This window comes from Homalodisca vitripennis, chromosome 5 (genome assembly GCF_021130785.1).
Source record: "Homalodisca vitripennis isolate AUS2020 chromosome 5, UT_GWSS_2.1, whole genome shotgun sequence".
In the NCBI taxonomy this organism is placed as follows: domain Eukaryota; kingdom Metazoa; phylum Arthropoda; class Insecta; order Hemiptera; family Cicadellidae; genus Homalodisca; species Homalodisca vitripennis.
The window spans coordinates 74,239,098-74,261,480 of record NC_060211.1 but is presented as its reverse complement, the minus strand read 5'-3'; the positions used below and the strand labels follow the sequence as shown (position 1 = coordinate 74,261,480).

Here is a 22,383-nt window from a genome sequence, read left to right as displayed (position 1 = left end):
ACACATGGTGCGGCATACTCCTACTTTGTGTATAAAATGTGATTTATCACAAAATAAAGAATTGTACCATTTTTATATTAACAAATTTGTGTGTACAAATTAAACAAAAATTTTGTAAGTTTTGAAAGGTTTTAGTTTTACTAGACGAGTCAGTGAAAGTGATTGTGGCAGATATGATATGAGACAACTCTTTGTATTGACAGAAAATCTCTTTGTTTTATTTGATAACAATTAAGTTAGTTAGTATACATGTTAGGAAACAACAAAGTGCAGAAAATATGTTAAGTTTATAATGCCGAAAGAAGTTTCAAATGCAACCCTGATAAGCAGATTACAATAATGGTTTAGAACAATGACAATACAATACAATATGCTGATAAAGATTTTGTTGTGGTTTGGTCAAATACTATACAAAGTCCTAACATTGCTTCTATTGATTTCTATGTTGTAGCACATGAAACTTAAGTTCCTCAGGTATCACAAAAAGGTTAAAACAACCTTAAACACATATAATTGAAACTAATTTGGAAGTTTAACTCTAAGCCATAATAAAGTACTTGAGTGAACAGTTTGAATAATTAACATAAAGTAAACATTAATATAAAACTAATTATTGCAAAACATTGCATTAAAAAAAAATTAAATTGCAACAATCTGAAACACTTTACATTATGAATTATAAAAATTAAGTAAGTATGATTATTGTTTGCAAAAAGTGAAATTTAAGCCTTGTCAGTAATTGAAATCAGGAAAAGTGTGTTATTAATTATATAAAGTATGCTAACAATAAGTATGTTAAAAATTTAGTTGACTTATAAACTACTCAATTGTCTCTGGAATGGAATGAGATCCATACCCCTCCCAAAGGTCTGTTGGCGAATGCACTAGGGTCGTAACGTAATGGAGTTATAGTCTTAGAGCTTGGGCTCACAGAGTACTTAGTCATTATCGCTGCGATCAAGATCTTCAGCTCCAAAACAGCAAATCTCATAGCTGCGGACAGATTAATTTGGACATAGTTGGTTATGCGCTTTTAAACAGATTGTGTATGACAAAGCACACTATTTTTATGCCCATTTGCAACCGTTATATGTTACACAAGAAAGGAAAACTGTAGGCTTACTTTTACGGAACTGATGATTAGTGTTAAGCATAAGTGTCTATAATTTCTGTTATAGGCTACACATTTGTAACAATAAAGAATACTCTGTAATACAGATAAACGATAAATTGTGTTATTATTGTGACAAGTTTTTGTTATTTATTCTATTTTAAGCCTCAGCTCTTGGCTATTGCTGGTTTGTTTTGGGTCACTGTGGCTATTATTTATATCACGATTTGAACTCTTGATCTCTGTTAGAGAGCTGTGACTTTATCCACTAGTCTATAGAGGAGGACATTGTGACAAGTTATTAGTAGCAATAGCAATATTACGAAATGAGTCATCTGATTTATTATTTTTATCAGTGAAATGTATACCATAATGAAGTTTTATGGATCATTGTACTAATTAATGTAAAATTTATTTTATTTAAGTTAGTATTATATTCAATAAGTAATTTGTCTGGCACTCGTAGTAATTATTCATTTGGATTTAAAGTCCATTTCTTAGGATGTGAAATGAATAAAAAGATTTATTTTAGAAAAAATTATAACAAATTTTGATTAATAAGTTTTGTACCACTTGGTATTTCTTGCATATTTAATTAAAAAGTACCAACCTATTTAAGAAATATAAGGAAGTGGTTGGTTTAAAAACTTAAGTGTTCTAATAATGGACAATTTCCACTCCACCATGGACAATTCATTTTAAAAATGGGTCCACCAATGTCACAACGAGGACTGAAGACTTCAAATAAAGACCCAACAATTCTTGAAAATCACTATTTTCAATCACTGAACGTTGATAAAATTTTGAAATTGTTGTGGATAATCTTAGCTCTCGTAAGTTTCATGCCAGATGGGTTCCAAAAATCCTTACAGAAGATCCCAAAAAAAACAAAGGCTTGTTGCATCTCCAAATTTCCCTGAAGACTGATGAACATAGTAGTGAACTTCACAGTTATATCATAACTGGTGATGAAATATGTTAATTGTGAGACAAAAAGGCAGTCTGTGGAATTGGAACTTGGGCGTTTTTTTCAAAAAAACTAAGAACATGTACCCAACCTTTGTCAGTCAGAAAGATCCTAGCAACTGCTTTCTGGGACAATAAAGGTATGATTCTAGTTGATGTCGTTGAATGAGGCATTTAATGCATAAAGGTATTATAAAACATTGAAGAAACTATGGCAAGTGATACAAAGCAAGCGTCATGGAAAACTGAGCTCAAATATTTTGTTGTTTTTTTTTTTTACGACGATTACACAACCAGCCAACTTACCCGACAGCTCTTGGATGATTTTGATAGAAGTTCGATCATCCTCTGTAAAGCCCAGATCTAGTGCCAAGTGACACCTCTTTCCATGATGAAGACCTGGCTTACAATGCAACGCTCACAGTAGTGGCACCAACCTTTACAATGGCGTTACCCAGTGATTAAGATCTAAGGTGGTATATTTCTTAAAAGTTGGCATTGAAAAACTTTTGTTACACTATGATTTTGATTATGAGGGATTATTCTTCTTTCTTTCACTTTAATAATTTTTTTATTTCAAAACCTCTGTTACTTTTGGGACAGCCCTCATAACTCCCATACAAGATCATTGACATTTATAATGTGTAGTAATGTATTACTTGGTATGTATTAGTAAGTAATTAGAATGAATTTTGATTACCAATGCACATCCTTGGTCCATCACCAAATGGTGAGAATATCGGCGATGGCTTGAAGTTCTTCCCTGTAAATCTGTCAGGATCGAAGACCTCTGGGTTGGGATAATATGTAGGATCTGATTGGATGCTCTGAAAGGGCACTATAACAACTGTTCCTTTCTCAATCACTAGGTCTGAGTCTGGAACCTTGTAGGGAATAGTGCAATTCCGGAGGTGAATGTGGGCTATGGGGAAGATCCTTTGGGCCTCTGCAATCAAAAGTTGTAGTTTTTGGATAGTGAAATACTAAGGTAAATTTTATCCTGGTCATGACTTTACAAAGTAAATTGAAACTCAACATATGTTTGATAATAAAATTGATAATCATCAATAACTGTTGTAAAATAATTTTATAATCATGCAGTGATAATTAATCTGCAGGTCATGAGATTAAAATTTTATAACATGTTTTGAAACCTTTAAGTCCATTCAGTTATATTAATAACACAAAATTTAATTACACTGTCAAACTTTTATTGAAGTATTATATCATGAAATATTTAACCCATTGCGGATCGTGAAAACGGCGCGCGCGCGGGCCTTAGAGTACGAATTAATCCGTATTGCAACGCAGCACCCGCAGTGTTTGCACGCCTACCTGCCTGCTTAGCGCGCTCGCTAATTATACATGTTTTGTTTGTTTGTTTTATGTTGTTATTTATGTTATATAAACATTATACAGATCATATTAGACAAGTATATTATACTAGAAGTATATTCATAAATATCCTCGGAAGCACTACTTTGAGCGTTTTTATTGATATTGAAATGATGTTGAAATAGAGTTTCCACATCCGGTGGTGTCCCAGGAACAATGTCTGAAATAGTCTGAACATCTGAATCATGGTCACTAGCCCGCTCGTCACTGTCAACATTAGTATCCGCGTAATTATGAAAACGTGGACAAATACGCGTGATAGAACCGTCTCCATCCTCAATAACACTATCGATATCACTTTCATCACTTCCACTTTCTAATAATAGTCTATCTAATTCAGATGATCGTAAATTGTCACCCATTTTATTTACGTACACGCACACGAGGCAAAGGAAAATAGAACGCCACGACTGTACGCCTCAGACAAACAATTTGTCGCAAATAATAACGTTATTGACCGATAACGAGGGGAGTATTTGTGGACGAGTATCAGAGATAAGATAGGAAGCCAGTCCAGGAAAACTGACTATAAATATCTCCGAGGCTTATAACAGCGATAAGCGTTCAAAACAAATGAGTCATCCGTACCACGTCATCCGCGTGAGGGTCACGTCATTGTGCTTTTGGTCCACGCCTCGCTCCGCGTCACCCTCACGTCGTTGATCCGCAATGGGTTAAAAGCTTCATTCCCAGAATACACTATTATATACTAGAACTATATATCGGGTGTGTCATAAGTCACAATAACATTCAAATGGGAGATAGGTCAGCCAATAACTAACCCAGGTTACAAAACTTGATCCCAGTAACATTCTTGTAGTGTATGAGATATTGACACCTTTTTTGGAAACCTCACAAACAAATACTTTCGATTTACATTTCATGTATTACTACTATAAAACTAGGACTTTTGTATTATCTTTCTTTCAGCGTAAAACCATAATGTCAGGAAATCCAGTTCAACTGAAAAACAGGTGAATGCCATCACTATTACCTCATTGAACTAATGATAATTTTAATTTTAAAGAATGCAATGTACCCAGGGAGGCATTGCCTTATTAGGTTCCATTCTCTGGCCTCCCAGGTCTCACTTGCCTCTCAGGTCCTCAGTAAATCCATTGGATTTTTACTATTGGGGTTACCTTAAAGAAAAAGTGTAAACTGTACGTGTATGTGATATTGATAGGCTGTGGAAATGTATTCACTACTGCGAAAACGTATTTAATAGCATTGCACATATATGTGCAATGCTACTGAGTGAGCAGCATTGCATTCAAGAAGCTGTTTCAGAATGCAGTGCTTCCTGAAGTGCGTGAAGATTCAAGCGATCTTTTATAAGAAGATGCTATGCCTGGATACCAATTGGTGGATGACAGTTTGAACATTTATAGGGACAATTTCAGGATAAACCACATAGCAGTAGCAAAAATCTTTCGCCTTTGAGCCCTACATTGACTCTTTAATATTTTGAATAACAATTTTAAGTGTTTATTTTATAATAACATTTTATAAACCCTATTTTTTAAAGTGGCAAATTGTATTATTATTATACCATTTTGAAATCCTCACAACAAGAACATGTTTTTAAACAAACATGTTAGTAACTAACATTTTTTTTAAAGAACAAATTATTGAATCTTGAATTATTGAAGATTGATTATGATAAGTACCCTAAAATGGAAAACAAATAGTAACAAAAGTCCTAATTTTGTAGCAGTAGTGCATGAAATATACGTCTAAAGTAGCTGTTTTTGTGGTTTCCAAAAAAATGTCAATAGTTTTATAACTAAGCGACTTTTACTACGGTTATGAATAGTTAATTTGGGTTAATCATTGGCTAGCCTAACACTACTCTGAATATTTTTGGTAACATAGGACACCATGCATGTTAAAAATAGCCTTGATTATATTAAAATAATATTGGTTATCTTTTGGAAATGATTAAATCACTGATTACTGAATATGCCAGCCTTTTTTGTTTTAATTCCAGCCCTAGATGTATGTATTGTTTAAATTTCTTAAATAATGTTTAATTCTGATTACCACTGTTCTTTTAAGAATTAATGGTGATGAAAATGAATCCATAAACATGCTGTTCATCCAGAAATCACAATTCCACGTAAGCTTTCACTATATTCAAAGGAACGTTTTATCTACTAGCATACAATTACAAAAGTACAAGTAATAATCATTAAATTGGTTTCAATTAATGAAAAAGTTCTTAAAAATTAATTTCATCTTATTTTCTAATATTGCTTTATTTGAATTTTCAAATTTATAAACATAAGCAAATTACGTTATTCAACAGAATACGTGTAGACTAACTCAAATGAATTCAATACTTCTCGTCACAGGCAGTGACTAAATTCAAATCAACTCTCAATATAACGAACAAAACATATATCAAATTCACTTCTACTCAACTCATTCATAAAAAAATAACAAAAACATATGGTTGTTCAATAATAGAAGATATATTTAAAATTATTGTTGAACTATTTTATATTATTGATTTGTGATTCCCAAAATATTAATAACTGAATGATTAGGCCAGATTTTATAATGTATATGAAATCACCTTCAATAATAATTATTTATACCATTACCAGCTTATCCATAGAATGTCAGAATTATACTTCTTTCTGTTTTTAATTGACTGATAAACAGTTACCCAGCTGACACAAATTATTCAACATATTGATTACAGAAGATCACCATAAATAAATTTTCAATCCCAATTTATTCAGTATATATCCTTGAACTTACCTTTTCTCCAATTAGCATATTTTAAACGTATCAAAACTTTGTTGACATAATTCTATTTTGATACCATTTTGTCACTTGTCTATTTGGCATTAAGTAAACTACAAAATAAAATCGACCAGATCTTCACATCATCATAGCGGATCCCAATACCCTTTTGATCTTCACACCATACCTCCACAGAATCTGAACCTTGTCACACATGTCCTATTGGTTATCACTGTCTGAGTAATTGATCCATCACTGCCCGACTAAGAGCAGCTCTCCCACGTCATCAGTATCTGTGAGCTTGTTAATATTCATTGACTATTAAAATTTTAATAATTGTTAGATTTCTTCCCAATTTCAAAATTAAATGTTGTTTCTTCTACCAAAATGCCCAAAACCTATGATTCTAATATTAAGTCATACCTCATTTAATTTTTTTCTGCATTTATTCTAAGAGTTATAGTTACCTTTATACAGTTCTTAAAACAAGAATTATTAAGTCGATTTGTTAAATCAAATATCACTATTTATTATTGAATTTTAACAGTTTATTTCTAACCTTATATTGTGTCTTTTTTAAGAAAATAAAATAAAGAAAGTTACAATGCTTATCCAGAACTTCACCTTGTATGACCTGATTCAAATAAGTCATCTCTTTGAGGGCCTGGTAGGACCACTGCCCGTTGTACTTGGCCAACACTTCATCAACTTCGGCTTGTAGTCTCTTTTGTGTCTCAGGGTAGTGGCCGAGGAAGTGTAGAACGATGCTGGCTGTAGTTGAGACAGCCTCTGAACCAGCAGCAAGAAATGCAAACAATTGAGCCGCTAGTAGTTTTTCTGTGAATTCTGTAAAATTGTTATTGTTACTTTCTCATTGTAATACATGAAAATATGTGACGATGCTTAGAATCAATATTCATGTGAGGTATTCAGAGTAAAATCTTGGCTCTAAAAAAGTGGATCCTTGTATGAGTTTTCGCCTCCTATTTGTGTTCCCTGGCAAAGATTCATGGGTGATTCAGTTTTAAATGTGGCATACTGAACTAACTTTGAAATGTAATTTCTAAACAATATTTAAATATGTTTTACTTATTAAGAGCATTTACCCAAAAATAGTTGTAATGAATTTGATTAATTTGTTTCTAAATGTAGTTAAAATGTACAGTTGCATTTGGAAATTGCATTGTACAAGATATTAACACTCTAAAGTTATGCAACATTTAATTTTGGATGAAAATTATACTATTTAGACCATTAACCCTTTGAATGCCAATGTCCGATTTTACCAGATGTCAAAAGTCTGCCGAAAAGTGGCAACATCCGATTTTACCGGACGTCGAAAATTGGCCAAAAAATGCCAATGTCCAAATTTACCGGAGGTTCGGGAAAAAACCACTACATATCGAAAACTTTATATTTTTAAACTAATATTATATTAAATTGTTTGTGAAAAACTGTTCTTTTCAGTGTTATAGTACACTTCTGATCAATTGATTTTAACGAAAATCAACCTAGAACTAACATATAAACATTTTTGGTTGATATGACTACATTTTTCAAGAATTATAGACAATTGAATGCCCTTTCCAGTGATATGGACAAAGAAAAGGATATGATTTTTTTGGTAATGATATTTAGGTTGAAAAATGAAATTTAAATAAATCCTGGAATTTTTTGAAGTAAGTCCTCATTTGATATTCCTAAATTTAATTTTATGGTAACTTTGTTATTTTATGTTAATTAGCCAGAGTTTTCAAAGAAAATGTACAAAACCAGAATGTTGATAGCTTATTAAATAATCAAAACTGTGAATTTTTTACTGAAATCTTGTAAAATGCTTTCAAAAGGGCTGGCTGGCACTTAGGTGCACCCACAAGAAAAAACCTGGCACTTTTCAGTACACCCACTCAATAAATACTTGGCACTCAAAGGCTTAAAGAAAGCAAGTGAACGATTGATGTTTATGAAATTCCCCACACATATTAAAAAATCCAGTCCAATTTTTACATTAAAAAAAGAGACATTGTTCTTGAATTTTCACCAGCTTACAATTCTACAATAATGTCAAAGAAGATGTCTGAAACTGAATTCCTCGTTGTGCTGTGATAACATTTTGATTTAGGATAAAAAAATTAGCTGAAACTATTACAATAGAAATTAAATAAATAAACAACTGAATTTCCTACAAGAATGTAATTCTTTATTACAATATCACGCACTATGGTAGTAAAAAATATTTTAGTAATATGTGCTGCCAAGAAACACAAAATACTTACAGTGTCTGCATAACCGTATATTATGTGGGAGATACTTGTAGTAGTAATCTTGGACAAAAATCAAACCAAAATTATTATTGAGTGAGTAAGCGAGCGAGATATTCTGTTTTTATTTCATAGAATGTCGAGTTATGTTTGTTAGTGCTGATTCTTTTACACGTATTGTAAAAAAAGTATTGCATTACTGTTACTCTTTAATATTTAAAGACCTCTCTAACATAAACACTACACATTTTTGGAGTTTTGAGCTCACTAAACATGTAATCTTAATAACTTATTACTTAATCTCGTCTGTTTAATACAGATGAAAAAGAATACAGAAAAAAGACAATATTTTAAATAATTAACCATTATTGTAACCAAATGACGAATTACTAATCTCCAAGATTATGTAAATAAAGAACTTGTCTATTGTCTATTGTTTAGGTTTAATATTATTCTAACTGTTTTTTTTTTGCATTTTTATTATCTTGTCAGGATTTTGTTTGAGTGATGCTCCATAGATACTTATTCCATATTAGGTTAAATGTGAATAAATGAGTGCATAATTAATTTTTTTAAAGCACTTTGATTGAATAACTTTTACATGCGCCATAAGTGCACTGTCAATATATTTATTCCAAGAAAGATGTTTATCCATGATTAAACCTAACAATTCCACACAGTTTTCTTGTGTTATGAGATCATCGCTAATTACAAGCGCTGATTATAAACTTTATCAAATTTGATTTTAAAATTTAATAACAGTTGATTTTTTAATAACTCTTCAACGTCTGCTAGTTCAAGATAGGCAGAAAGTAAAACCAGCCAAGTAATTGTTCAACAATAGGAATAAGATTGTCCAATTAATAAGATGGATAAGAGCAGGACTGAACAGTTCAAAAGACAGGTGATCTCTATAGCATACCCTATTCGTGCAATCTCATAGTACACTGGTGAAACAAAAATAGCCAAGATTTTATTTTTGCCATTAACTATAACAATACTATAGAACACCAATAAAACATTAAGTTTGTTGTTAAGTTCATACCAAATAAGGAATAGAAAATCTGAATCTTTTTACAACAATCAAAGCAGTTATTAATAACAATAAATAATGATATATAAACTGTAATTTTATACAAATAGGAGTTACATTAAATACATATAAATCAAAAGCTTAATTATTAATAACAGAAATGTATTGTTGCACAAGGAATGTCAGGGAATGAAATAAAAAATTTAATCAAGCTGAAAAGTGTCATTCATTGATGGGAGAAATTTGTTAGTGCCGAACATCTACATTTTATTTATCTGGCACCTTATGAAAAAGCAAAACTCTTAATCAATGATAAGAGATTTTGGTGCAAAATAGCTCAAAACTTCAATATAGATTATGTTTCCAGGCTTCCAAACATCTGGAAATCAGTAATAAAGGTTTAGAAAAAAAGTGAAAATTACTATAAATTTTGGTTATGTCATTGGTCTATGTCATATTTTACAAAAATAGGAAACCACGTTTTCCTAACATATGACAATGGTTAAATGTTCGAATAACTATTATACTTTCAAATCATCCATCAAATTTCAGACACAGAATTTATAATGTTATTCGGCTTATAAAAGGATTGGCAATTAACAAATCTTGTACTTTATTGTTTACTTTCTAAGCAGATTTAGGGAGGCGGGGTGTAGTAGATGGGTTTAGTTCCTTTGTTATCAGCTAAAACAACAGTTCTTAGAAAGTGTCATTTTATAATTAATGGTAATCGAAGAATTCGTATAGGTTTATAAAAGTGATTTCTAGCATTGCATATATTAGTTGCCAGTGGAAATCATATTTTTCATTTCCATCTACCCTACAATAATCATGCAAGGTATTTTAATTTGAACTTCAATTACCAATTTCTAATAGTAATAAATTATTTTTAAACTCACTCAAATTACTGTCCTTTGCATCAGTATTGTATTTATATTGAAGTTGAATATCTTCACCAGATGTGTCAATGTCATTATCATTGGATAGTGTTGTGTTATTTGTATCGTCCTGCTCTTTCAAAGTTAGCAGCATCTGGAAGAAGTCTTCTCTTCTTACATTGTTCTTGAGACGATGTTGAAGTGTGGCTTTGGTGATGTTCATGAAGTAATTGTTAGCATCTGATGGGATGGCTTTTATACCCAGGAAATTTGCCAATTTAGGATAAAATTGTTTTAAAGCTATTCTAAGTGGAGTAAAAGCAGAGTTTCCTATTGATTTGTTGACCATCTCTTTGAATTTTTGTAATTCTGAACTCTCAGATTTGATTTGCATCCCAAATGCACAACTAGCAATCACATCTGTGGAGAACGAGAACATCACTGATTTGGTATCAACTTCCTCTCCGGTCGTAGCATATTTCTCAAGCTGTTCCACCAACTCTGCTCCGCAGTTGCAGATCTGTTCTAGCATTCCCTTCAGTTTGCCAGTAGTGAAGGTTGGGGTCAGCTTGTTTCGAAGGTACCGCCACTGACTGCCTCTGAGATTTGTCAAGTTCACTGTTAGTGGTTCGTTCTCCATATCTAATGGCAAACCTCTGTCCTCAAAGTATGAAAAGTCTTTTATCATAATCCTTTCTATGAGCTGTAGGTCTCTCACCATGAAGATTGGCTGTCTGAACTGGTAAAATCCACAATATCTTTCCTTGTGAAATATTTTATAAATCTCCCTAATGACATCTGCATGTGCTTTGTTTCTTGCTAATAAATCATAGTTTGAATCGCATACCAAGAGATGAATTGAGACAAGGGACATTTCTATCTCCCCAATAGCGGTAAAGAGGTGTAAGATAGTAATAGAGAATGGTTAAAAGAAGAGACAAAACTATGATCACATCCAAGTACCATGTTTCTAAGATGAATGCCATTTTTTGTTGTTGTTCCTGGAAATGAAAATATATAAGTCAAAATTAAGGCAACTAAGTTAAGAGCGTAATATAAGCTCTGACATTTGCTAATTAAATATTTTAACAATTGGATATTTTTCCACATTGATTAAAATAAGCAGGGCTTTATTAAATGTTTCTTTTAGAGAATGCAGCATTTATTGTTTATACTTTCTTTTTAAAGCATGGTTTGAATCTTGTGACCATGAAGAACAGTTTTGAAATTTTTAAAACTGCATTATGTAGGACTGTAAATAACAAAAGTGATCTTTATTGTGAGCATTTTGTGAAACATAGATGTTACCTTTTAAAAAATTGTAATGATAGAATTGTAAAACGAGTATTTGTGTAAGGCAGTAAAAATGTCAATAATTAAATGATAGAGATATGAATTATGTGACAAATATAAAGTGTAATTTTCACAGTATGCTATAGATAGTAGTGATGACTCAAATTTAATGTTAAAAAGGCATAGTAGGATAATAACATCTATGTATGCATGGTATGTTTGGATTATAACATAGAAAGGTTTAATATTAGTGTTGTTTAAAATCCTGTTTCTTTCATTAGTATTGGCCTAGTTTTTAAGGGTTTTTTCTATGCCAGAATTTTTATTTAACATAGTAAACTTTAATAAGGGAAAATAGTTCAAACAAATTAGCAATATTAATAGTGTAAAGTAACATTGATAAGGAAATAGAATTTAATATTAGGTAATAAAAACACATACCATAAAATGCTGTTATGTTATACAGGATGGGGCAGCATAACTTCCTTTTTTTAAATGCACGTCATTTATTTGGTTAATGTCATAGCGGAGTACTAGCTCTCGTTCGAGAGGTGGGGCTATAAAGTTTTGTCCTTGGCACAGTTCATCATGTGGTGGAACAGTGAGGAGCTTGCGTTTGACGTTGAGGCCAACTTTCCAAGTGGATGTTCAGTAATCGCAACCCAGCGCGCCATTCGGAATCGCTTTAATTTAGCCCCGTTGACCCCTGTTCTGGAATGGAAATCATTTGTTATGTGGACAAACTTTAAGTGCGACAAAACGAAGAACTGGAGTCCCACAGCCCATTAGATCACCTGAGAACATTGAGGCAGTGAGATTACGATCACCACAATGTTCAGCGCGCAAACATGCATCTACCCTTGAACTTTCCAATCGTTCTGTGAGGAGAATTCTCCATGAAGACCTACATTTCCATCCATACAAGATGGTGATTGTGCAGGAACTGTCAGAACGTGACTATAATAATCAGAGGAACTCGTGTTAGGTTCTTCTGGATGTCATTCCTGAGGACGCTATTGTATTTTTTAGTGATGAAGCCCATTTTCATTTGTGTGGGGTCCGTGAATAAACAAAACATGCGCTAGTGGGCTGACACCAATCCTCGGGAATTGCATGAAAGACCTTTGCATTCACCTAAAGTGACAGTGTGGTGTGCAATTTTCTCATCTGCAATTATTGGTCCCTGGTTTCTTTGAGGAAAGTGAAGTCACAGTGAAAGTAAATTCGGGCTGGTATGTACACATGTTACAGGAATTTCTTTTCCCACGGCTAGATGAGTTGGATTTGGGGGACATTTGGTTCCAGCAGGATGGTGCAACGGCACACACCGGCAAGAGCATCGATGGTTGTTTTGAGGGAACACTTCCCAGAATGCCTTATCTCAATGGTTGGCTCAATCTCCTGATTTGTCTCCTTGTGATTTTTTTCTATGGGGTTTTTTAAAATCCCATGTTTTAATATGAACCGTACAAAGACCCTTCAAGATTTAAAGGACAACATCCAGAAATAAATTGCCAACATAACGCCTGCTATGCTTGAATGGGTAATGACAAACACCAGAATTACCTTATGTATACAGAATGGGGGACATGACCTACCTGAGTTACTCTTCAAAAACTACATAAAAAACTTTATGTATGCACCTACATTGTAAAAAACCAAATACAGTTTTTCTGGCTCATACAATGCATTTTATTAAGTTTTGAAAAATGGAAGTTATGCTGCCCCACCCTGTACAAACTTTACAGGTTTTTAATTGCTGTATAAAAGTATATGATTTAGATTTATTTTTGTGTATTTGTTTAAGTTGTCCTTATTGTCATTCAAATATAGAAAGAGTAAACATTACTTCAGTTAATAATATAACTGTATATGTTTATTTACCAGTTAGTACTACTCTAGACTACAGTTCATTTCATTCTCGAGATATCGTGATACAGACATAAACAGACAGTTGGACAGAACATACATTTTGTCCAGTTCCCAGATAGTTAAAAGAGTAATTTTCCCAGTACCAGTAGTGGCTTGCACCATTATTGAGCTAAATCTTGTTTATGTACAAGTGCAGTTTCATGCATAACGTCCACAGATAATAATATTCTGTGGATGGGGGATATCCTATGAATAGTTAGGCTACTCAAATGTTCAGACAGATCCTGTAATGAAACTGTCCATCATCAAACACTACATTGCTTATTTAGAAATGAAGTTAAATGCTAAATTTCAAGCCCTTAGCTCAATCTCAAGATATCCTGTCAAAATTAGATACATAGACAGACAGATAAACAGAAGAGGGGGTTTTTCCAGGGTGATTGCAAAATATTATACAAACTTTCAAGTCTGTAGTTCCATTCTTTTTCAGTATATTTTCCTTAATTATAGGACTTATAGTTATGCTCAGCCAAATCCCATAGAGAGATATACACTATTATCAAACTCAATGTTTATTAAAAAATAAAGTTGCATGGAAAATTTCCAAGTTCATAACGCAATTAGTATTCAATGTATTTAGTCAAAAACAGATAGACTGAGTGGGAGTTTGCCAGCCCTCTTGTTGATAGCTAAAAATACCAAAATTACATACAAGTCTTTGAAATCCATAACTCAATTAGTTCTTGAAATTCTTAGTGGAAAGGAGACAGACTGAGTAGGGATGTTGCTAGCCCTCTTAGTGATAGCAAAAACGTAAAATATTTCAGTTCTATAGTTCAATGTTTTTCTTGAGGTATTCTGCAGAAAGTTAGACTTCACTAATGCTTAGACAAATCCCATAAAGGAACATGTATAATCATCAAACTAAATGTTACCTGTACAGTAATGAATCTTCATGCAAAATTTCCAAATCTATAGGTCAATTCGTTCTCTAGATATCGTGGTGACAGACATACATCAGAGAAATTTTTACCAGCTCGCTCAGAACAAACCTTAACGCTAAAGCTCAGCTAATTAGAATTGTTTTGTTCACATTTGTATTTTCCTGAACACCACTATTAAATATATATTACAACTGTAAAAATGTCTCAAAATTACAGTTTTATTAATATGACCTGAACTTAAATGAAATGAAATTAATCTTTATTTTGAGGTGGAGTTACGGCTTCCATTCAACCTCAAGATATTATACAACCTTGTATAAATAACAATAATATTAATATTTACTTCCAAACTGAAGAACATAGTAGACAAGTGTAAAATTAAAACTGAGCAATACACTATTTATGGGATGGCATTAATATAAATAAATACATTAAAAATTTAAAACTTCATAATCAGTTACTAACTTACAAACTGAACAATATACTAAAAAATAGGAGATTAATATGAATTGCATATGAAACAACATTAATATGAAACAAAATAAATTAAAGACAACATAATAAACTTATAAACGTATTCAGTTGATCAATCGAATTATTAAAATACGACAAAAAATCATATTTATAATAATGTAGAAACTCCAATTATTTGCCATTCATGAAACACACAACCCACAGGCACCAATGACCACCATTCCTACAGGTCTCACAATAAATCCTTTACCATTGTCTGATGAGGACACGGCTCTAAATTGCAATTTCCACAAACGGCAAGCTTGAACAGTGAATGAACTTTTAAAAAACTGATGAACAGTGGACAGGAATAGCAAGTACAGAAGCTCCCCTACGTGTGAGGATTGTCCATTGATATCAGATATGAGAGATATGATATGTCTAAAATTGTCGGACAGGTAACTAAGATTCGATTCAAATATAAAAGAGTAAGAGTATGATAAACACATAGTTTCAAGAGAGATAGTTTTTTGAAATAAGGAGAAACATGTTCAGCACAACCAAGATTGAAAATAAATCTGATACAGTAGTTGTACAATATGTAGCTTAGATAGAATAGAATATGAATGGCTTAAGTTTCCTTGGTCCAGATTATCATTGTACTAACTGTGAACTCTCCAACATATATGGTTTCAAGATTTCGTGTTTTATTCTGTCATTCATTGGTGTACCTTTTTATTTACAGGTTACATCTGAATTGTATATGCCAAATTTTATGAGTGTGTTTTCGTATAGATAAAAATAATTATATGGGTATATGTGTTATCTTGCTTGATGATTATATTGTCAGTTTGTGGTGTTCGCTTATTTAATCTTTGCAACTCTTAACAAATTTCAAAACTAAACTAAAAAAATAAAAATACTACAAAACACATTAATTGTTTTAATATTGACATCAAATTAAAAGTCAGAGCAAAACTGAATGAATGAAACATAGATGCTTTGCTGCTGGTCTTAAATTTAGTTACATGATTAAATTAGTAAATGTGGATTTTCTAACTTTTTTTCATCTAGTTGTAATAAATGTATTGTACAGACAATTTTAAGTGTTTTTTGTTTTTTTAAATTCATATATTTTTCGTGGTCTATTTTCATGTATTACAATAATTTATAAAATGCCTACCATTTTAGTACTAATTTACATAAATTATTTTTGATAAATTTTTTACCTAAATTACATTTTAATAAAGACACAGTAACATATAAAATTATGATGCCGTTAAAATAAACCACCTATGAAATTATTAAATTTTATCTAGCTAATATAAACACACAAAAGTTAATCTTGTATTTCATTTCATTTTTTTGTGTGGAAATAAACGTGATTTGATTTGATTTAATCAAAGCTAGATAGGATATACGGTTTATTTTCAAGCTTACTTTTATTTATTTAGATGTTAGAAACACACTCACCTAATTTGTCAGTACAATCCAGGGACAACCTGTACATATAGCCTGTAGATTTTATGAAGAAATTAAATTGATTACACACAAAAAACGTTAAAAATAATTTTGAGTAGCTTATAATTTAAAACACAAGACAGTTACCCATAGTAAAATGTGGTTCATATTTTTTGTATTATTGTAAATAAGTTTTGATTCAATGTATATGAGGGACTAAATTACTTCAAATCGTATTAAGGTACATTGTACTAATAACAAAATAAACTGTTTACTGAATGTAAATATAATCAGATTACTGTATACAACCTTTAGTCTCGCATGAATGTACCACTGGTTTGAAAATGCCAAAATTCAATGAAGCATTAACCACAAGACCACTATTGTTTGTTCTTCTTAAATTTTTTGTGTCCTCTTGTAAAAAACACTCACTTAAGACCATCAGTTTCAAAACTAATGTTATTATCATATTATTTCACAACTAAAAGAATGTTTTTTTTTTAACCTGAACAAAAAATGGGGGGGGGGGGGGGTGGGGGGGGGGGGGGGTGGGGGGGGGGGGGGGTGGGGGGGGGGGGGGGTGGGGGGGGGGGGGGGTGGGGGGGGGGGGGGGTGGGGGTTTTTTTTGGTGTTTTAGTTTGTTTTTTATGAAGTTGTAATATGGTTGTTTTGTTATAATGGCTAATCCAGACAATCCAACTATTGATCAATTTGTAAGTAATATTATGAACCATTTCATTGTCAAGTGCGATTGATTTTGATGCTGTGGACAATGAAGAGGGTGAAAATATAATTCTTCATAATCCAAGTGAAAGTGTGGATTAATGAATGGAATCCGTTTTACTAAAAGTATATAAACCATAATTAGTCTAATTTTCCAAATGTTTACTACGAACAACATAGTTTGAGTGCATTTTATTGTATTTTATGTGCTATTTTACCTTTTGTATGTTATAACAATTTTATAATACAAATCTATTTAGAAAACCTTATGTCTCACACAGGAGTCAGATTTTATAACAAAATTGCTGGAATATATTAAATTAGAAACCAATGGACAAATAAATTAAAATATATCCTAACAAACTTTTTATTTTCTAGGACATTTCCACACAGTGGATAAATTTATGGAATCATAACCATTATATATAAATAACTAAATTCAAAATTTAAGAGTAATATTTTAAAATTCTGAACATGTTTATCTTTAATTATTTTGATATCTTCAAGATTACACTCATTTAAATTTTATTTATTTATTTTGTAATAGTAATATATGAGTAGGAAAAACATTAGTTAAAAAATGGTTGTATTCAATTGACATTGATAACACAACTTAATGTTGATAAATATGAATAAAATATTTGTTACTGTTATCTATATATATAAAAATGAATGTTTGTGTGTTTGTCCTTTATGGAATCGTGAACTATTGGACCGATCATGATGAAAATTTGTACGTATATGTATTTTTTCCACGGAGAAGGTTTATAAGCTATGCCCATCCCTTTCCCGATTCAGGATTCCGCCCCACTGGTTACAGAAATACCCATAAGAAATGCATTGCAGCAAACATATGTTAACGTCTTTTCAAATTTTTAATCAGCTGTTCTTTGTAAACATATATTACACTTATAGTTTTAAAGCATAGAGTAAGCTTAAGAGAAACGACAAATTTTGTTTAAACTGTTTTTGCAATCACTGTTAAACATAGACTTTACTATCCAGATAATACAATTCAAATTTGACGTAAAAATTCACCTTTAACTGCAATATTTATTTAATATAAACCATGCTCATGCTTGATCAGAAGAGTAATGCAGATATCATAATTACTATCTTACGTTGGCTACAAATATAAAGAATGTTATTAAAATCAACCTTAGTTGTTTTTTTTGACAGAAGTATGGTTCTCAAAACTCTGTGTGTACATATTCTCTCGATCGAGACAACAAAGCAAGCTCAATCGTGGCATCGGAGATATAACTAATTTAATCTAAAATTTATTATAGTAAAAAAAAAAATTTACTAAGTAATATAAGGACTTCGGTTCTTAAGATTTGCGTGCGAAGCCGTGGGTAACAGCTAGATAGAGGCAGGAATATGGTACATACCTTCATAATACGCCCAAGAGGCTCACGATGGAACGACTATCAATTATCTCAGCAATGTTTAGAATGTGATAGAAAAAGAAATAAGTGAATATAGTGTACTGTTTTCAACGGGAAATTGCGTGCGAAGCCGCGGGCAAACTTTTGCAAAAAATTATTGAAATGCGCAGCAAAGCGCGCCGGGCCCGCTAGTTGTTTTATAATTACAATATTTCAGTTTTTCCCTTTAAATGCTATTGAACGAATCTTTTTATACATGTAAGCATTTAAATTTGTAATGGTGGCAAATATGTGTAACCCTGTTACATAATAGTTTGATAATAATGTATTTATCATATTCAAAACACGACTTTCAAAGAGAATGATCACATACTTAATTTGACATTAATAAAGGATTAATGTGGACACAAACCTCTTTTTTGTTCTTCTCTTCATCCTTTTCATCTTTTCCATTTTTACTATCAGATTTGTCTGATTTACCGTCACTCTTTGTACCATTAGCCTCTTCTTCTTTTTCTTGTTCAGTCTTCAAAGCCTTTGTCAACCGAGCAGATAGTTGAGATTTCAATCCTTTAGTCGACAGTGAAACGAGCCTCCAACTCTTCACGAAGATCATGCACCTAAAGAATAAGTTCACCAAAATGACTAACTTGCTGTTTTGGTGTAAAACTTAAGTAATTTTGATAGATTTATTCTACCACACAGTTTATACTAAGAAACATTAAATTGGATACAATAAGATATGTCTGAAACTGCACATGTATTATTGAATAACGTGGTTATTGATTGTAATTACTGATTGTACGATCTCTTTTTTTGCTATTTACTTAGACAAAAAATTTTTTTAATTAATTATTCATTGTTTCTACTTGTTTAAGAGAGCACTCTAGTTAGCTGTCTGCCATGCATCTGAGGCTCTACTTTTAATATGGTTATAAATAGAAACTCGTCTCAAATCCATAAACATGGAACTTAGATTCTAATATTTCACAAATTCTAACAAATTATAAAAAGTACAATTATCTGTTAATAATGGGTTATAATTTTCGCCGGTAATTTTGTCATCTGCAGTGAATGTGTTAAACTTGATTTCTTGTACAGTAGAACCCCTCATATCCGGCCACCACGGGACCGAGCCCCTGGCCGGATAACGATTCGGGCCGGATAAACCAACCTACAGTACACAGCACTTGACGAAACAAAACAATTGTACTGTACTGTACTAACCGCACTGGAAATAATCAACGAACTGTTTACAGGTTAAACCTATTAGCTCAACTGAGGACAACACAGGAAAATGTAAACAAATAGATACACAAAAATAACGCAAGAGTCGTGGTGACTAGTGCGTGCAACTGCGCGTCTGCAAGCCGTGGTAAATAAATTTTCGATATTGGCTTCCGGGAAGTGGCCGGATAAAACCGAGGTGCAGTAAAACCGAGGCCGGATATGAGGGGGTTCTACTGTAGTTACTATACCTGAAGATTCCAAAATATAAATAAACATTGATAAAATAAAAAAAAAGATTTTTACAACTTAAGCATTTAGTCACAATATAGACTAACGCTTTAAGGTTGTTTTATACCTGAGGAAGAGGGTAGTTTTCAATCCTCGGACTGTAGTTTTATACAAATTTTGTAACATACATTGATAACAAATATCTGAAATCCTATTATCCTTTCAAACCATCTATCATCTATTATATAAAAAATGATTGTTTGTGTGTTAGTCCTTTAATGGAATCATAAAACTATTTGACCGATCATTACGAAAATTTTGTATGTATATGTATTTTTCCACGAAGAAGGTTTCTATGCTGTCTATTGATGTAACTCGCCTCCAGGTGGCGTTGCCAAAGATAATAGTTTTCAAAGCGTCTGCACATTATAAACTGCAATTACGAGACAGTTACGAATATTTAATAGCCAAACACTATTTGAAGGCGCTAAGTTATGATGTATATTTTGTCTTGAAGATAAATTTTCTGGTTAAACTTAAAGCTTGAGTGTTAGACCACTTTATAATAAAACACGTGTACAATGGCTATAAACATATAAAGATTTTCTTGATCGTGGCAACAAAGCAAACTCTACATCGGCGTTGGAAATGTAATTTACTCGAGCCAGAAGAGCACATACACGGGTAACACTTACGAAAAGCGTGCGAAGCCGCGGGAAACAGCTAGTTTAATTAAAACAATTTTCATTTCTAAAGTGAAATTTATGGATTTAAGACAAGTTTCTATTTTCAAACACTGCTTTAAACTTTAGCTCCATGTTAAAGGCAAAGCATCTGATGTACATCTAGGGAGCCTCTTAATTTGTAAGCTTTTCTTCTATCTTAAATGTTGAAAATATGACTTTTAATTTATTTATACAATATTTTATTATAAGCAACTTTAATGTCAATTCTAATTCTATTTTTACACTAGAATAAAGTTGATAGGAATAGTTAGTTATTTTAACTGCATTTATTTCAGGGACACATGAATATGTGTTATATATATACACCAAAAAGTTTAAATTTTAAGCCAAAATTGTAGCCTTGATTCTCGATTCTGAATTCATTACGAATTCCGATGTTATATTTTGTAACTAAAAATATAGGCTAATTCTAAAAAGTGTTATCACTATTTCAAATATGAGTAGGTCCACAATAGCTATGCATTGAGAAATATATTGTGAATTTGGAGTGGTGACAAATTATATGAGACAGAAAATTGACAAATTTATATCCATTTGAATGGAATATGCCTTTTATGAAAACAGTGCTGCTGTAATTAGCCCTGTCACAAGCAGTGCTACAAAATTCTTGGTTTTAACAATACAGAGTTTGTCTAGAAAATAATGTCAGTGATATTTTCCTTTGAAGTTGTATGTAACAGCATACTTAGATTGGTTGTAAATGGTATAGGAAGAAGTCAGCCAACAAATGCTGGCTCAATCAACCTTCTCCTGCCAGCCTGAGAATAAGGACAGAGGTTTCTTTGGAAGCTGTTTAGTGTCCTTGTACCAGTAAAAATGCAGAACTCAATAGTAGTAATAATTTTCATATCAAAAATTTTGTAAATATGCTGAAATCCTACGACTGTTTCTGCCTGAACTCTGAACCCACCCGGTTGCACTCGTGTTTGGACAATTTTATCTCTAACTTTCAGCCTGGTACTGTGGCGTGTGAAAATAACTCAGCCTCACCTATCGGACCATTTGGGACTTCTTCTCAGAATCAATTCACAATACCTAACATTGAACAATGAAGGAGTTTCTCATAATAGCAGACCTAGAACTATTACATACAGATTGACAAACAACTTCTGCATCAATAAGTTAAAACATAGATTAAGTAGGATTAACTGGAGTAATGAGTTCTCATTAGCTTGTAATGTTGATGAAGCCTTTAAATCATTCATGCAAATTTTTATCTGAAAATTTTAATGAGTTATGTCCGATAAAAACTAAGATTTTTAAAAAAACAGTGGTGATAGAAGCTCTAGGTCAGTTATAAAACAAAATTGGTACACACTCTACCTTGGTAAAATTAGGTTACTGTTGGACATTAGTTATGATAAAGTTAAAGCAAACCCTAGCCTTATCCTAGCACATAATAGACTTAAGAAATTTTATAGAATGCAAATAGATTTGGCAAAAAAAGCTGCAAATGATAAATTTATACTAGAATCTAATAATCAATGTAGAGCAGCGTGGAAAGTTTATAAATTCTGTAACAGGCCGTGTAGCAGATAAGAGTGTAAATGCCAGTATACCCATTACAGCAAATCAGTTTAATAATTTCTTTGTAAATATTAGTAATAGTTTAAGTAATTTGCCTAGCCAAAATGTAACTAGTTCCTTGGA

At 32.1% G+C, this 22,383-nt stretch overlaps 2 protein-coding genes across 3 annotated transcripts in view; both read right to left on the bottom strand.

Moving 5' to 3' along the window:
- Positions 1–190: 190 nt before the first annotated feature.
- LOC124362368 (probable cytochrome P450 6a14) lies at positions 191–16,831 on the bottom strand. 2 transcript variants are annotated; one of them, XM_046816806.1, is made up of 5 exons: positions 16,728–16,831; positions 10,417–11,396; positions 6,848–7,069; positions 2,778–3,023; positions 191–993 (listed from the first exon to the last, which is right to left on the bottom strand). In XM_046816806.1, exons 2-5 carry the CDS (start codon positions 11,267–11,269, stop codon positions 824–826), a joined length of 1,491 nt encoding a protein of 496 aa, XP_046672762.1. In that variant the 5' UTR covers positions 11,270–11,396; positions 16,728–16,831; the 3' UTR covers positions 191–823. The 2 variants fall into 2 exon arrangements, with proteins under 2 accessions (XP_046672762.1, XP_046672763.1); XM_046816807.1 differs by lacking the exon at positions 16,728–16,831 and adding an exon at positions 16,431–16,569.
- Positions 16,832–18,902: 2,071 nt separating this feature from the next.
- The window catches only part of LOC124363516 (cell division cycle and apoptosis regulator protein 1-like), a 36,531-nt gene continuing 33,050 nt past the window's right edge, over positions 18,903–22,383 (bottom strand). The window contains 2 exon segments of the mRNA XM_046818764.1: positions 18,903–19,115; positions 19,117–19,149. Coding sequence (XP_046674720.1) covers positions 18,903–19,115; positions 19,117–19,149 — 246 coding nt within the window.

Coding starts and splice junctions, on each gene's coding strand:
- LOC124362368 (XM_046816806.1), bottom strand. CDS start 11,269: ATGTCCCTTGTCTCAATTCATCTCTTGGTATGCGATTCAAACTATGAT. Junction 3,024..6,847: donor TTTGAATCAGGTCATACAAG/GTGAAGTTCTGG, acceptor TTTTGATTGCAG/AGGCCCAAAGGATCTTCCCC. Junction 994..2,777: donor TGGACCAAGGATGTGCATTG/GTAATCAAAATT, acceptor ATCTGTCCGCAG/CTATGAGATTTGCTGTTTTG.